The 1,384-nt window shown below is 35.1% G+C and overlaps 1 protein-coding gene across 1 annotated transcript; it reads right to left on the bottom strand.

The window, feature by feature from the left end:
• Window positions 1-263: 263 nt before the first annotated feature.
• Window positions 264-1,127, bottom strand: LOC113305847. Its single transcript, XM_026554843.1, has one exon. The coding sequence runs from the start codon at window positions 1,125-1,127 to the stop codon at window positions 264-266; it is 864 nt and encodes a 287-aa protein (XP_026410628.1).
• Window positions 1,128-1,384: the final 257 nt, after the last annotated feature.

Raw genomic sequence — 1,384 nt, 5'->3', positions numbered from 1 at the left:
TTTTATTAATAAATGTTTCAAAAAAAATAGGCTAGTTTTCTAATTGGGAAAGTTAAATGTTATTTTAATTTTTGGGACCATTTTTCTCTTAATTTCTTTTAACGACAAGTGTCATTTGGACCATTTCACTTTACTTCTTTTACTGACAAATGTCATGGGGACCATTTCACTTCACTTCTTTTATTGACAAGTGTCATGAGGACCACTTTCAATGATTAGCTCTCTTAATTTCCTTAAATTTCTCAAAAAACAAAACCAGCCTATTAAAAAGGAACTGAGGGAGTACTTGATTTGCTAATTTTTTCTCCAATATGTAAAGATAAATGTTGGAGGCTCTTGATTCTTGCCTCCTTAGCTAAAGTATCCGCTACTGCGTTGAATTTTCTATTAATGTATCTCAGCTTAGCTTGGGAAATAGTATCCAGATTCGCTTTAACCTCTTTAATTATGTTTTTTGCTTTCCAGGAAATTTCCTTACACTTGTTGTTAATGAGATCGACAATACTTTTGCAATCTGTGACGATTGAAACACTGGATAAAATATTATTTTTTAACCACGAAGTAGCTTTAAGCATAACCTTTGCTTCTGCATGAACTGCTGACATAGCCTTATCTGAGCCTGCTTCGATGTGCATGAATTCTTCTTGATCCACTGAGTATAAGATAAAAGCAAAACCCATTGATAGATTTTCTTTCTTGAAAGCCGCATCTGTGAAGATTATCCAATCCGTGTTTAAGGAAGTCCTATTTTGAGTTGAAACAACTTCGCTTCTAGTTGAAATATTTCTCGTGATTGGTATAGGAACTCCTGAGTGTAAATATTTGTTTATCATTTCTATCAGCATTGTCTGGTTAGGGGTCTTTCCTTCGAAAACAACTGAGCATCTGTGTTTCCACATAAACCAGAAAACAATGGCGATCTTTTCTGAAAATTGATTATAGTTAGGACCCTCTATCCAGTTTCTGACCCAATTGCCTATAGAGTCACTTAAGGTTGGGTTGTTAATATAGCTTAACGAAACCTCAAACCAAATGGCTTTTGCAAAAGGGTAAAATCTGAATGAATATTGTTCGTTTTCTTGAACTTGTGCATCACACATCTGGGAGTCTCCAGAAATATTGTCCATGTGAGCTGTAAGTCTACTTGAAGTTGGTAGGATCTTCTGCACTAATTTCTAAACGAATAATTTAATTCTTGGAATTGATTTAATTTTCCATAACCCCTAGTTCATTATGCAAGATTTTTCTCCCAAACCCTTAACTAGGATCCTCCATATATTTGTATGGGCCACTTCTCTCAGTGCCAATTGGTTTTGAGTTAGATGCCCACATTCAATCATGGTATCAGAGTTAGTCCGTATGTGACTAAGCCCAACGATTACCC

This window comes from Papaver somniferum, chromosome 8 (assembly GCF_003573695.1).
Source record: "Papaver somniferum cultivar HN1 chromosome 8, ASM357369v1, whole genome shotgun sequence".
Taxonomy (NCBI): domain Eukaryota; kingdom Viridiplantae; phylum Streptophyta; class Magnoliopsida; order Ranunculales; family Papaveraceae; genus Papaver; species Papaver somniferum.
Note: the sequence above shows the minus strand (reverse complement) of the source record. Positions and strands in the feature narration are given on the sequence as shown.

Bases quoted from the DNA above. Each gene is read 5' to 3' on its own strand.
- LOC113305847 (XM_026554843.1), bottom strand. From the start codon at position 1,127: ATGGACAATATTTCTGGAGACTCCCAGATGTGTGATGCACAAGTTCAA.